Raw genomic sequence first — 14,317 nt, 5'->3', positions numbered from 1 at the left:
ACCTTATGAACTTTGCACTCTGCCTTCACTCTGCCTGGAGCACAACTCAGACGCTTCATGTCGGCTTAGAGCGAGAGAGAGAGAGAGAGAGAGAGAGGGTGGCAGGCAGGCAGGCAGGCAGGCAGGCAGAGTTTTAATAAGTCTTTATTATCCAATTACAGTCATGCTTTCATGCTACATTTGAGAGAGCAAGCGTGGTTTAATGTGGACTAACGCAGATTCTTCTTTTTTTATATACAGTGATCTCTAGAGCAGCAATGCACCAAGAATTGTAGGGGGCAAAATATGAATTATGACTTACGGTTAATTATGAGCAAATTATCTGGAAAAGGATGATTGCTTAAATGCCATCAACACAACCACTAGCAATCATTAGGATGGGTGTCACTTGTCAGTGCATGTATGCAGTTTGCACAATAAAAACAGTAGGCCTACATAAGGTAACAATAAAAAAGAGCAAGACAGAAATAAGTGCAGGTGAGAAAGGAAACGCATATAGGGCTTTTATACGAGGTTCTCGCCAAAAGAAAACACATATATAAGAAGTAAGTTGAACATAGTAATCAAAACTAGTGATACTAGCACATTATGCATACAGTATATTGGCAATGGCACTGTTACTTAACCACTTTCAAAAATCTTCTCACAATGCACTGCAATAGTATGCGTTGTGAGCCTGTAGATCAGATATTTTAGCTAATTGTCGTACAAAGTACATAGGGCTTTCAAGTGGTTATGTACACGACATTTATTAGATGGTGCTACAAATGTCCAGTCGCACAAAAACAAATGTCCAGTCAGCATTCAATGGCTACAGATGGACTCATTGTTGAATTATGAGCGTGCCAGCACGCACCGGGCCGCCAGCTGGATTACTGCACCTCACTCAGAATGTCCACATCAGTTCATATACCATGTGTTCTATCTTTGTGGCTGATAATTAAGCCCATCAAAGCAGTAGCTTATAGATGTGCTTTACTATAGCTTGTAAAGCACATTCTTAGAAAGGACAAAAGCCTGGTTCATAATACATCCTGCACAGTAATACATTTTTGTCAGTAGTGCGAACACTCATTTAAGTAAATGACACATTGCATGCTTTGGATTTAACACATTTAAAGCTGCAATCCGGGAATTATTTTTAATCAGACTGTAGTAAGAGTTTGTTAATACAATCCAAACTAGCACAATCCTCAGTTGTTGGAGGTGGTCTTCCAACTCTTCCATTGAGAAATTTGGTGTGGGGTAGGACACCTACCGCTTGACAAGTAGTACCGCCTGAAGCTCATAGGCCCAATATCTCCCCTGGACAAGCGGGGATTCCCTTGTTGAGAGACTCGGGTTCAAATCTTGGGTGTTACTGTCCTCTATCTGGAATCTTGAATCTCCATCAGGAGGAGAGGGCATATTCTACAGCTTACGGATTGTAGCTTTAAAACTAGCAGGTGTAGCTGCTGTATACAGCAAGAATCTTGATTTATGCCAGTACATATCTATCTTCACCTGTGCCCTTTGTGCTACACTCTGATAGCATTGTAATACTGTGTCTAAATGTGGTGATAAACGACTCAGTAGTAGTGTTTCCAAATAGGTCAGTTGAATAAGCAGGTTTGAACATCATCGGGGCCTCTCTGAATAGGAATTTGGTCCCTGATGTTAGCTGTTTACTGTATACTTAAGAATACATAGTTGATAGTAACTTTATGTAGCAAGGTACTGTCAAACACACACACACACACACACACACGCACACACAGAGAGAGAGAGTCGAAAACAATAATCTCCACCTCCTGGCCTTCCAGCCAGGCGGAGATAGTAAACCAACATGTTTTATTTTGTTTTTTATCACAGCTGACAGCACAATGAGCATGTCTACTACCGTACAGTTCCCACACCCACTTTCTCTTTCCTATTGCAGTTATCAGTATTTCTACTGTGCAGTGCGTGTTGCAAATCTAAACTTCACAGGCAAGTGATTAAAGGAAGCAATAGAGACAGCGTCAGGCAGGCAGCTAAAGCAAGACGAGCTATAATGTTTTACAGCCTGCTTCTAAATCCAGTACATGAAAGGGAGGCTGTTTGCACATCATCTTGAAGGGAAGTGTAATTATCCATCAGACAATCAACACATAGCGCTCCCTTCCTGTGACTGACCTTGTTGGACCTGTAACCATGGAAATGTTTCTCTCTTTTGGAGCAAAGCGTGCACGTATAGACAAACTACTCTGTATGTGTGTGCGCGCACGAGCGTGTGTGTGTGTGTGTGTGTGTGTGTGTGTGTGTGTGTGTGTCCTTGTGTTTGTGTGCAGTCAATCAACAGACAAGGCCAGATTTACACTGCCCCCCCTAGCAGGCTACCTTGAGTTAAGTCTACAGCATTATGCAGCCTTTCATGGTCAGCAATATTGTCTTTAAGCAAGGAAGATTCATAATATAGATCTGTTGAATAGAATAGACCCCCCCCCCAATCCTTCCAGGCACAAAATGTTCTCTGCTTTAACTGAGATGAGATAACCATGTGAAAATTATAGAAACAAACAATGGTTTGCATTCTTTTCTTCTGGGATTATTTTTTCAGTGGGCATCATAAATAATACATCTTCAGGAACCAATGAAATATTTACACAATCACATATATGGGGGGGGGGGGGGGGGGGGGGGGGGGAGAAGAGAGAGAGAGAGAGAGAGAGAGAGAGAGAGAGAGAGAATAAGGTATGGTATTACACATGTATTTTGTTAGAGTTGAATGGAATGTTAAATTGTATTGTGTATTTGGTATATTGTATATTTTGTTTGTTGGACACCTAGTTCCTCAATGGTGCCGAGGCTCACCTGTGATTGTGGGGGAGGCACACAGCTGAGGTGTGCATGTTTAAACTGACCTGAAGAAGATCCATTTTGGATCGAAACCAGCACCCATTGTCGATGTGCGTTTAACTACATGCTTAAAAGAAGAAGTTAAACCACAATGAATTCCCGATAGATAATTTAACACTGAATCAGCCAGACACTAGACATGACTCTATAGGTGTGCGTGCGTGTGTTAGTCAGGGTGTATAGTGCATGTGTGTACATCTGGGTAGATGTGCTGCAATCATGTGTGTGCGTGCACGCAAGCGTTCACATGTATGTGCATTTGCGTGCTCATACAGTGCACGTGCATATATACATTTATACAGTACATAATGCTTTATGTTTATGCACTGTGCAATAGAGACACACACACACACACACACACACACACACACACACACACACACACAGTATTATATAATTAAAAAAAAGCTAAAGTAGAATACAATGTACTTTTCACTGTCCATTAAGTAGTCTGTATGAATTTATAAAAAATGTAATAGGCTGAAGACATTAAAAACATTACATACAAAAAAAGGGGAGTAATTCATACACATTATAGTTGGAAACCAGAAAACATAGATTGGCAGTCAGTATTAGTTTCTGTTTGCATGGGGGGGGTTCTTTTTTTACCCACAGTGATTGGAACGATTGCGCATGCTCTCTTTTCTTCAGACCCACAACAACAGTAGCGTTGGTGGAGACAGGCTGGGATCAATCAATATGGGATAAACAGGATCAATTAGCTTTGCAGTTTGTATATCCGGTCTAGAGCGGATACGGAAAATGTCCATCTGCGTAGCTATGTATGTATGAGGAAAATTACCGGATACAATAGGCGGGTTTTAGACCAGATCCGAGCACTTCATCGTAAATAGAAACCAGGCTTTCCACATGTAGGCTACTGCGGGAAGCCTGGTGACGAATACCAAAACGCTCGCCCCAAAACAGAAAACACAGTCACCCCGGGGCAATCCGGCGACCGAACGCTCGCCACCACGTATTCCTAAACGTAACCTCATTAAAACTATGCTTAACTCTAAACTTTTTCTAACCTTATCTTCAGTAAAACAAATACAATAATACAAGAACCGCTAGGAGCGAGCGGTCCGAGAAAAAAGGGGGCGAGGCTTCCGGTACCCTGGTACCACCGGTCCGGCTGGCGGCTGCTGTCAGTCAGATAACAAACAGTATGATGATGATGATGATGACGGTTCCTCAGTAAGAACTTTAGAAGAACAGAGGAGAACAGAGCGCTAAAGACAGGGGTAAGTCCATTGTTCCTCCACGTTTAGCTATTTGGCTCCGTTTTTGAGTCAGCACTTCATTGCAGTTGTGAAAAGAAATTGAGCTGCGCTGCGCCGATGAAGTGCGATGGAAAGAATAGTGGGTCATATTCATACAGACACAGTGTCCAGTTTTAGTGCGAAGAAATGCGCGTATCTGTGCAGAACGACAGTGTCCGCCTGCCAACAAGAACCGATCAGCAAGCAGTGGTGTAGGCTACTGTAAAGTAGCCTAACTATACATTTTAAAACTTGTGAAATGGGAGTACAATGAGTACTTTCTACTTTTGGTACTTTAAGTAGATTCTGATACCAATACTTGTACTTTTACTGAAATCTTTTTTTTATTCCAGACTTTTACTTGTAACAGAGTATTTCTACACTGCAGTATTAATACTTTTACTTAAGTAAAATATGTGGGTACTTTTTCCACCACTGTCTGCAAGCTTACTAGGTGATATTAGCTTGTAGATCGGTTCTTGTTGGGAAATGACTATAAGTTAAGCTTGAAACTGCTGCAAGTTAAAGGTAGGGTAAGTGATTTGCGTTGGTTAACATAATTGTTAAATAGCTCTATATTCTGATAGTACTCATTGCTATAGAGTGTTTGTTCAGTATTAGGAGTCTCCTTGTCTCTCCACCTCTTTATTAAACAGAAAATGCATTTTCGTTTCAGTTTCAGTTTCATTTCCAATTTTATCCAACCAGGACAGAGAACTCAATCAGGATATAGATTAAACAAGTGAAATTGGAAGTGATGACACTAAGAAATGAGCATGCAAAATTGGAACTGGAACACTATACAAATTAAGCTTAAAAATGGGTACTTTCTCCTGATTGGCTGAGATTTTGACACCTACCGAAAAATGTATTTTCTGTTTATTAAAGAGCTGGAGAGACAGGGAGACATCTGTTACTGAACAAACACTCTATAGCAATGATTACTATCAGAATATAGTATTTTAACCTTTTAACAAAATACTTTTTGTTTTAACCAAAAAATATCACTTACCCTACCTTTAACAAGATGCTCTTCACTCTTATTCATTCCCAAAAATAAAGAAATAGTGATAGCATGTGCCAGTGCGAGAAAGGATATGCCTTTGATATACACTCATTTAGTTTCACTTTACATAATTTTTGTTCAAATGTCAATTTTAAAAAGCAAAGCATATACCTCTCTCTTTTTGTTTTGTTTGTTTTTTGTTTTGTTTTTTACTGATGAGGTCCAAATTATAAGAACAGAAAACAAACCCAAAAGTGTAGTTTAATCGGGGAGGTACAGTACACATCAATAAGGCAACTTTTCAGTAATGGAGTTAGAAGCATTAAGTTGGCTATAGACATATCTACATTAAAGTTGTGGTGTGGATTATGGATACAAATGTTAGGGTAAACACACAAAGGTTAAGGACCAGTGGATGACTGCAGGTCAGTACTGTGTGTGTGTGTGTGTGTGTGTGTGTGTGTGTGTGCACGCGTGGGAGGGAGGGGGTGTGTGCGCGTGGGAGGGAGGGTGTGCATTAGCCAGGACATGTGTGTATGTAAACATCTGGGTACATGCGCTGCTACTTTCATGTGTGTGTGCAAACGTTCACACGTGTGCATGTGCGTGCTCATACAGTACATGTCATGTGCACTGTATGTGTGACTCATCCGTGGGCAGCAGCAGCAGCAGTGACATCACTTCAGTCAGAACAAAAGCCAGTAAGCCACCCTCGTTTTCTCACAAGCTGCTGCCCTCAACCATCAGGGACAGCAGGCATCATTCTCACATACATACTGTAGTATATGTATATTACATATGAATGACTGTCACAGAGCAGCCATTAAAGGAGTAGTTCACCCCAAAAAATATTTTCTATAAATTAAAACACCCTGTTGTACTTTTAGCCTAAATGTCTGATTGTACCTCGTGCTGTTTACATTTCTGACTAATAAAGTGTTGAATCAATCTAAACCATATGAAGCCTTGAATTCATGGAGATTTTTTTGTTTTTGTTGCATTCCTAAGCTGATAATTTTATGACCAGCGAAGTCTCCGGTAGGAGACTCAATTATTGTTATAAGTCCTGGATTGTCTTTATATGCTGGCAATAAAGTGCCTCTGAGTAATTCTGATGATTAATGTGAGGTTTATTGTGATGAATAATGTATTTGGCCGCGGACCCCCATCTGAAAATGTTTTGTGCCAGGGACCCCCAGAAGTGAAGATTTGTTTGATTGTGATTTTTTTAAAGATGTTCAAAAATAGCAGATGTACCAGCGAGCTTGTATATCTGCTATTTTTGAGAACCACTGTTCTATACCACTGTTTTAATGGGTTAACTTGAACTTGTATTGTGATGTCGTCTAGGGGTACCAGGCGTGTGTGAGGTGAGATGGCCTCGTGTTCTGAGGCCTGTGTGGCGGGCTGCGGCTCAGGAGGAGAATCCTCTGGAAGTGAGGTGAGCGCTGTGTGCTGTAACCTTGTTTCTCTTGATGTTGGCAGTGGCCCAGGAGGTAGCGCGGTTGCTTGGGAACCAGAAGGTTCCCCGCCAGTTCGATTCCCGCTGCTCCTGGCTTCATGTCAATGTGTCCTTGAGCAATGCACTGACTGAACCCCTAACGTTTGACTTGCATGGTTGCCTCTGCCATCCGTGTGTGAACGGGTAATATTTAAGGCATATATTGTAAAGCCCTTTGGAAAAAGGATGCTACAGTATATAAATAAAAATGTATATAATTCCAAATAAATGACCAATAATTGAATAAACTCATAATCATGGGCCATTAGCACAACATTATGTTATTAAGATGCATTGTTTTCTATGTGAATTTTCAGATCAGATGGTGGCGTAGAGTAGCCCACAGTGAAATGTTATTAAAAATACAGGGCTCTAATGATTTATACATGCATCAAGTAATACATCAAGTAATGTCCCATCAATAGAGCTAAAAAAGTTGTCAAGCTTTTAAGGCCAGTCCACACTAATGCAACTCCTTGCAACTCCTTGCAACATGCAACTACTTGTAACCATTATCCCCAATGGCAGTTGCAAGTTGTTGCATTGGTGAGTTTTGGCCTTTAAAACGGACTAAAAAGAGACAGGGCTTTGGAATGCTCTCATTTAGTCCGATTTTTCTGTTTGCTGTTTTTTTTTTCACAATTAAACTTCTGCTTCCCTATTGCGGATGTTCAACTCACCAGACCTAAGATCTACTGCAGTGGTTCTCAAACGTTTTAATTCCAAGACCTCCATAACTCTGAGGGTTGCAGACCTGTAAGTTCAAATTTGGAACCCCCTCAATGAACCCTGAGGATCCCTGGACTCTACTTTGAGAACCACTGATCTAGTGTACAGCACTGCATTACCTGTATTGCAGAATGTAAACCAGACGGTTGTTTCATTGTGCATGTCATTTCATTATAGACAGGCTCCAGTTGTCTCCAGTTTGGTGTCCGCTCATATCTGCACCACTTCTATGAGGAATGCTCGTCCTCCGTGTCGGACAGAGACCCAGAGGATCAGGGGTTCGTCCAGACCCAGAGATCACCCCACTGCTGGAGCTCAGGAATCTGGAAGATACCACATAATGTACAGCACACTTTACTACTGTTTACTCCTTGAAAATTAAACACTTTACTGTTTACACCAGAAAATGAAAACACTTTACTGTTTACATCAGGAAATGAAAACACTTTACTGTTTACATCAGGAAATGAAAACACTTTACTGTTTACACCAGAAAATGAAAACACTTTACTGTTTACATCAGGAAATGAAAAACTTTACTTTTTAGACTAGGAAATGAAAACACTTTACTGTTTACATCAGGAAATGAAAACACTTTACTGTTTACATCAGGAAATGAAAACACTTTTCTGTTTAGACCAGAAAATGTAAACATACTTCTACTGTTTTTAGACCAAGAAACACAAACACACTTCTACTGTTTTCACCAGGAGATGAAAACACAGTAGTAGTAGTAGTAGTAATAGTATCTATAGAGCACCTTGTCTTTCATTGGTCATACCCCTCCTCTCTGTTCCAGGTGTCCCTTGCCTTGGGTCTCCTGATCCTGACTGCAGGCATCGCCAGCCTGTCAGTTGGCTATTCCACTCCTCCGAGGATTGAATCCTTTGGAGAGGGCGACCTGCTTTTCGTTGACAGACAGGCCATTAGCTTCAACAGGGGGCTGCATGTCAGTGTCGCTGCCGGATTTGGTCTCTCCTGCCTGGGCTCGGTGTTGGCAGTTGTAGGGGTCCTCCTCTGGGCTAAAGTCAAAGAGAAGCTGCCCCACCCAGAAGAGGAGGTGAAGGGGATAAGGGAGTGGGGGACAGTGGTAGGAGCTCTTAAGGGTGCAGGGGAGGCCGTCACCATGGCGCCCAATGCAGAGGAAGGGAAGGTACCTATTACACTGTCCAAGGTGGAGAACATCCAGCCCAGTTCATGAAAGTGTCCCCCGCCAAGCAATGGTTGCTAACACTGACCCTAACGAGCTACACGGTGTACGGTTTGTTCTCTTCTAGGGGCTCTGACCAGAGTCTGGAATAGATCATGTACATATCAGTTAGAAATGGATGTTTGATATATAAATTATATGTTAACTCTTTCACTGCCAAGAGTATTTTCATAAAGTACTCCCCCAGTGCCAGCAATTTGCGTTTTTTTTAATTTTGTAATTTTTCATTCAAATAAATGATCTGATTGGGTTTTTAAACCCATAATACAGTTCTACCAGTAGAGAGCAACAAATCGACACATTGATGATCTCGCTGGCTCACTCGCCCCCTCCCAAACAGGCTCACGTCATATCCGGTCATAACCGGATGTTGACATTTTTGACAATCGTTGATCGGGCTAAATTACGATGTGATACACGACTACGATGACTGATCGTCACCCAGACCAAAGAGAGTAGACGTGGACCTCTCCGTTTGTTTTTTATACCGTGTGAAAAACCGTGACTTTCCCTATTCTGGCCGAAAATGATCGCGGGAAAAAAAATGAGAACCGGAAACGGAATCTGCGTCATGAAACCGCAACCCAATGAGTCTGAAGGAGTCAGGAAGCGAAAGTGATCATGAAAAATAAACAGCATAGCGCGACCACAGTCAAAAGTAAAAACTCGGGATTTCTCGTGCTGGCACTGAGGGTACTCGGGAAAAACTCGGGATATCTCGGGGCGTGGCACTGAGAGAGTTAAGAGACCATTGCATAGACTCTTTGTGAAGTGCACGTGTCTTCTGTTTTAAAGAGAGACCAGTAATATCATGTAATAACACTTATGCAGAGATTGAAGAAAGTCATTTTTAGAGGGAAATTCTGTTTTTATTGTGTATTTATTTTAATTCTCATGATTATTGTTTTGGTCTGTTTTGGTCTCCATGTTTTTTTAAACATGTTTTTTACATGTCGTATCAAAGCTATCAGTTTGACCACACATATATATACTGTACAGTATTATATGTTTTATTGCTACTAGTGTTGATGATGTCTTGTATATTATTGTATGTCTTTAAATGTCTCTATGAATTGAATACACAGGACCACAATGGAAATAAGCCCTGAGGGCTTTTTGTGTTATCCTTTTAGCACCATTGTATAATCGTACCACTGTACTATTTGCAAACTGTTAATAAAGTATTCAATCAGTCGAAAAAAAACAATAAGTGTATCATATCGTTAGTGATATCAGGTAAACTAATTTACATAAACCTGTGTATTTCTATTAACATTTCTAGATGTATATCCGAGTGATGTACTAACATGCAGAAGACATTAAACATAGAAAAATGAATAAGACTGGATCCGATAAATACTTGTATCGACCAAATACAGACACTTGTACAACATACACCCAAACTCACATTTGCATGACTATCTGCCCACGCACATAATCACACAGCTGCCCACATCCACCCACACACAAATGTGTACCTGCTGCAATGAAAATATCACCTGTTATCTTTTCAGCAGAATCTGGCTTTGTAATTGCCTGTACTTTGTGTCTCTAGGCAACAGTTGGCCTCAAGTGCTCTATTTTCAACTTGGAACAAACAGCCTCATTTCTGATTGGTCATTCAATTTTCTATTTCTATTTCCAAGCCAATCAGCTTGTTTTTTTTTAATAGTTTACCAAATGCACTGAGGTGAGTGAAATTTGTTGCCTGTTTAATTAGGGTAATCTGGTTGTGATACATTATTTTGACTCACAGGGTCGAAACCGAGCCCTTTAAATAAATTCTTAATTTATTCTTTTGAATAACAAGAAAAAACTGAAAATAGAAAGGAAACTGCTTTTATCGCCCAATCATGCACACCGACTCTTGGCTATTATGCTGCCATTTCATTGTGCTACTAGTTGAGATTAATTGAACAAAATGTGAATTTCACAGGAGTGAGTCTTAATGTCCAAATAAACTTTAGATCTGCATACTTAACTTTTAGTGCTGCTCATTTATGTGGACATTTTCAATCTATTTTAACAACAATACTAAACCATCTTTAGGCTACAAAGCATGTCTCGTTTTTTTACGCAAATGATTTACATTTTAAAGATCTTGTCCATTATGAGTGGAAACTGGCCACGGGCTTAATTGGCTGTGATGTACCATGTCATCTACAGTACCCGGATAAACAATTGTGTAAAGACAATTTGTACACCATTTGATTATTTAGATGCTTTATATAATTCCATGAACCCCCCCCCCACCCTAAAGCTTTGAGTCACTGGGTCAAATTTGACATCAGTGTCTTGCTCAAGGACACTTTTGACACTAACCCAGGAGGAGCCGTGGATCAAAGCGGGAATCTTCAGATTCCCTAGCGGCCACTATACCTCCTGAGCTACGCCCAGTGGTGGAAAAAGTACTCAAATTCTTTACTTAAGTAAAAGTACCAATACTGCAATGTAGAAATACTTTGTAAAAGTCAGAATTCAAAATTTACTTGAGTAAAATTACAAAAGTATTGGTATGAAAATGTACTTAAAGTACCAAAAGTAAAATGACTAAAATGTTTGAAAATAGCAGATCTACCAGCTCACAACGCGTCGCGATGCGACGCGTTGTGAGCTTGTAGATCGGCTATTTTCAAATAGCCTATGTATAAAATAGGGCGGGAGTGGTTAATGTGTGTTTCATAATATAATAATTTATATCTGAAAAGTAAATGGTAACTAAAGTTTTCAAATAATTGTTGTGGAGTAAAAGTACAATATTTGCCTCTGAGATGTAGTGGAGTAGAAGTAAAAGTATAGACAATTGGAAATACTCCAGTAAAGTAAAAGTACCTCAAAAGTTTACTTAAGTACAGTACTTGAGTAAATATACTTAGTTACTTTACACCACTGGTGACGCCCCACTGGACTACAACACCTTCAGAGTCAACAAATGTCACCTAGTATCCTGAAGTGTTGTTCACCTTCAAAACACTTCAGCATTTAACCATGAAAGGCTTGGCAGTGTGTTAAGAGCTCATACACTGCCAGCTTAGTGTATGAGTAAGGCTTTTCCGTAGTGTGGGAAGATCTTTATTGTGTCCTGCATGGAAGCATATGTTTTTTTTTTCCCACTATGGTGCTATGGAGCTAATCGGGTCCACCTCAGCTGTGCATCACATCTGTCCCAGCATGTGCACAGGGACACACATGCCGTGCATCCCACATGCATGGGGAGTGACAGAGAATATTCCTTTTGAAAAGGGAGTTAAATATGAAATCAAATCAATCAAACAAGGGTTGTGGCTCCACCACACCACGTGTAAACATTAAGTAAAATAGCTTTCGGCTTTGCATTGATTAGTGGTCCTTAAATATGATTAATTATTTGTAAAATATAGGGCCTTTTGGAAGTCAATTATAATCAATCCGTATGGAATATCAAAAATCTTTACGATAGATGAGATGACTCCAGACTCCAGAGATGTGTGGCAATTTGTGTGAGTTTTGGACAAAACTCACAACATTTTGAAGAAATTGCAGAATAACAGAAAATCTTATTAGGCAGAAATGTAGTTTAGCAGATTCCTGATGCCACGATCGTCTGTGAAGAACGGTGGATCAAAGGGTGCTGCAAGAAGCATAGGATACCATTAAATCTATAGTAGGCCTATAATGTTACATTTTTCAGGTGCTGCCATTTGGATCGGTTAGCTATTTATTTACGGAAACATAGGTTAATGTTGGCCTAGGTTTGGCCATTGGCTATGGTCCTGTAGCCTATCGTAATCAGTTCCTTTTTTAATGCCCCAGTTCAATTTAGCTCTGGAGCTGGGGCCGCTATGCATACACAATGTGTGGATTTTCCTGTGAGATGTGTGTCAGTACGTGTGTATCTGATGCAGAGATGTACTTAGATTTGCTTGGGTACATGGCGTTTCTTTGGTGTGGTGACTCACAGCTGCGAGTATGAGTCACCCCTCCTCTTCTCCTGGTGGCTCACTTGTTAGGAGGTCAGTTATCGATCGGCTACTGTGCAGCAGCTTCACATGCACACTGCACATGCCCGAAAGAACAGTGGATTGATTGCATTGTATTGTTTTTAGGGCTGTCATCAAATTTTACTTGACGATTAATTGTCACACAAGTAATTGCGATTAACGATTTGACTTTTTGGCATTGAACTTTGGAACATATGGATACAAAATACACTTCTGCAAAAATTGCACAGGGCAGATATAACAAATAACTTAAATATACAAAGAAATGCCTGACATGTGCATCTAATGTAAAAAACCATTAGAAAATGCCACGCTACACTATGTCGTCCAAAGAAAAAAACATTTAAAAAATGCCATGCTAGACTATGTCATCTAATGTAAAAAAAAAAAACATAAAAATGTCGTTAATCATCAAACATTCAGTTTATATATACCCCTGACTGAGTAGCTGCAGATCAGTGATAGGTTCATGGCCATGTAAGTTTAACATACATAGAAAAGCAGCTGTCTTTGTCCAAGACATTTGCTGTGTTCACTTCATGATGTCAAGCACAACATGCATGGTACTTCCTTATTTGGCTTTACTGCCTCTAGTGGGCATAGTTCCTCCTTTTTCTTTAAGTTTAGAACCTCCCTGTCTCCAGGCAGGGGGCGCTGTTTATGTTGTTGAGCTGCTGCTGATATGCTACCGGAAGTGACCAGACTTCATTTTCCCCCTGTAAACATTCCTGTTAGGATTAGGATCAGACTTTTAAAAGTTAGGTGTAAGGGTTAAACAGCAGGATTTACACTTAGATCTGTAAGCTTGTTGTGAGCTTGTGGATCTGCTATTTTTCGGCTTTGAGCTCAAGGTTAAAAATGGCAGAATATATGAAAAGTGGCATTGTGTAGTCATACGTGTTTGTGTGTGTGTGTGTGTGTGTGTGTGTGTGGGGGGGGGGGCATTCAATGACATTGAAATGGGCAAAATTATGCATTATATTTTATAACACAGTGAAGGAAACTCTTTCAATCTACGCTCTGTTCCAATGGCTCATAGTGTCATTTAAACCAATGGTTCTTAAACTTTAACATCAACTGGAACCAAATGGACCTGTTAGGGTCGGGTCCATTTGGTTCCTTTTAGACCAGTGCACCAATACAAGGGTCTATTTGAGAGTGTACAAATTGTAACCAAATGGACCCTTACCGGTCTAACTCTGGTTACTAATGTGTACACTCAGAGTTAGACCGGTATGGGTCCATTTGGTTACATTTGGGGGGTAATTAGAAGTGTGGGTGGGGCTGACAAAGCTACATCCAAAAGGGCCCATAAATGTTTTCCTATATGTGACCATGAATAACTGAACACTTTTTTCTTTGTAATTTCAGGATATAAAGTCAAAGAAGAAAAGTCACGTGAAGAAGACATAAGGTAGGATATGCTGCTTGCTCAGTGAAGAGCTGCTTCTCTGCAGTGAAGATTGGTGTTCAATGTAGGAACCATTTTCCCCCCCTTTTTGCTAGGGGTTTTGCATTGCGTCATTTGCGGGAAAAAAACAACTAAAAAAACACAAATCGAAGGCACAGGCATGGAGCTCCTGGTTTACTGGGATGGGGTTCAATTCCCCACTGTGCCCTGCTCATTGTGTTGGCATTTATATTTGAACTCTCACATTGAATTATTTCATGTATTATACAGGCATCAGCCTTTAGTATGTATCACAATGTAAAGCTTTAACTTTTTAACTTACCTAAAAAAAAAAAGGTATC

At 40.3% G+C, this 14,317-nt stretch overlaps 1 protein-coding gene across 2 annotated transcripts in view; it reads left to right on the top strand.

Annotated features, from left to right (window-relative positions):
* The window catches only part of nrsn1l (neurensin 1-like), a 64,452-nt gene extending 54,721 nt beyond the window's left edge, over positions 1-9,731 (top strand). The window contains exons 1-4 of one of the 2 annotated variants that reach the window (XM_080443262.1): positions 4,048-4,121; positions 6,496-6,586; positions 7,553-7,717; positions 8,175-9,731. In XM_080443262.1, coding sequence (XP_080299388.1) covers positions 6,521-6,586; positions 7,553-7,717; positions 8,175-8,576 — 633 coding nt within the window. In that variant the 5' untranslated portion in view covers positions 4,048-4,121; positions 6,496-6,520 and the 3' untranslated portion in view covers positions 8,577-9,731. Of the gene's footprint in view, positions 1-4,047; positions 4,122-6,495; positions 6,587-7,552; positions 7,718-8,174 lie in introns of those variants that run through there. The other variant, XM_080443263.1, reaches the window with a different exon arrangement.
* Positions 9,732-14,317: the final 4,586 nt, after the last annotated feature.

The sequence above is a fragment of the Gymnoscopelus braueri genome (genome assembly GCF_963280865.1).
Source record: "Gymnoscopelus braueri genome assembly, chromosome: 11".
Taxonomy (NCBI): domain Eukaryota; kingdom Metazoa; phylum Chordata; class Actinopteri; order Myctophiformes; family Myctophidae; genus Gymnoscopelus; species Gymnoscopelus braueri.
This window is presented reverse-complemented; position numbering and strand designations above follow the sequence as displayed.